At 42.7% G+C, this 1,488-nt stretch overlaps 1 protein-coding gene across 1 annotated transcript; it reads right to left on the bottom strand.

Annotated features, from left to right (window-relative positions):
• Positions 1–274: 274 nt before the first annotated feature.
• On the bottom strand, positions 275–511 carry LOC116895920 (cyclin-dependent kinases regulatory subunit 1-like). The gene is given in 1 exon segment (XM_032896995.1): positions 275–511. A coding segment is annotated over 1 exon segment (237 nt).
• Positions 512–1,488: the final 977 nt, after the last annotated feature.

Below are 1,488 nucleotides of genomic sequence, written 5' to 3'. Positions count from 1 at the left end.
ATCCCTGTAACAGCCATGATCTGATTTCACATGCTTCTGATGGATGGCCAAATGGCCTGCTGGATACCGAGCACACTGGGGCTTTGAGGTCACACTCATCTGACAGGGCTGTGGCATTGGTGACTCAACTCTAGAAGCAAAGCAGGTACCAGCACATTCAAACAGTGTATCCCTTACATATCAAAGTGAGAAGTAAGAAAGCAACACGGTCACGCTATCAGAAAGATGGTGGGGAGTAAGGACAGCTGTGTAAAGCTCGAGGCTGAAAGGTGGTTCACTGGCTTTGTTTCTTTGGTTTCTTGGGTGGTGGCTGCTGAAGCAGTAAGATGTGAGGTTCTGGTTCATGGATCATATAATGAACCCATCCCTGACTCTGTGGATCACCAAGATTTCTCCATTAATATTCAGGTTAAAAGATTTTTAGGGCTTGGCTGTGTCCTTGAGCAACTTGACATGCCAGTACAAACTCCTCACTGTATTTGTCTGAATAGTTTATTTGTATGTGCAGCATGACTGCTCTGCCTGAAGGTGCACAGCTGACCTCCAGACATCTCCCAGCAGGATGCCCTTTGCTGCTTTTATTAAAGCCAGAACGAATTCTCTTCAAAGACCTGATGACACAGATCCAGTGAAGGTTCTTGTGGTTGATGAAGGCATAGTTGAAAGAACTGGAGAAAATAGACCATGAAAGTGGAACTGGGCATGGTGGCACATAGCTTTCTTCACAGCATTTAGGAGACAGAGGCAGAACTCTGTGAGTTCAAGGCCATCCTAGTCTACCTAGCAAATTCCAGGCCAGTCAGGGCTATATATGGAACAACTCTATTAAAACACAAAACAAAACAAAAAGCCTGAAAAAAAATCATTCACTTAGGTTGTTTCGCAAATAAAGAGGAAAAAGAGTGCTAAGTACATATTGTTTGTGTGTTTACAAATAAATAAATGAATGTACTGAAAATCCTTATAAGTGTGACATGTCAGAAAGCTACTACAGCAAATACTAGTAAATGTACAAGCTTTTAAGGTATTAGCTCTCTGAACCCCTTTGACCTCTGACTCTCTGTCACACTTGACTGAAGGGGACATCTAAAGGAAAACTATGGATGACAACTCCATTGTTGACCAGGACTTGGTTCCTCTTAGAATGAAGAATGACGTCTTTCCTGTTTGGAACACTCTAAAGCTTTTGACATCTACTTCTGCCCACGTCTCCAGCCCCACTTTCTGCTTTCATCAGGGCAGCTTCATCTCGTTATTAATATTGATCCTTTTATGTTGTCCATAACCCTTCCCACAGCCCAAGTGACTTGTAAAGCACAGGTTTATTTGGATTCACAGTTCTAGTCTACGACCTTGGTGGCCACGTACAATAATGGTTTTCTTTCTAGCAGATTCCTGAGGTATTGCATGCCACCCCATATTGAGAGACAGAGTATGCACACAAGGATGTTCACTCATGCATCAATGTACATGAATGTGTATATGTGT

Source organism: Rattus rattus, chromosome 3, assembly GCF_011064425.1.
Source record: "Rattus rattus isolate New Zealand chromosome 3, Rrattus_CSIRO_v1, whole genome shotgun sequence".
NCBI lineage: Eukaryota > Metazoa > Chordata > Mammalia > Rodentia > Muridae > Rattus > Rattus rattus.
This window is presented reverse-complemented; position numbering and strand designations above follow the sequence as displayed.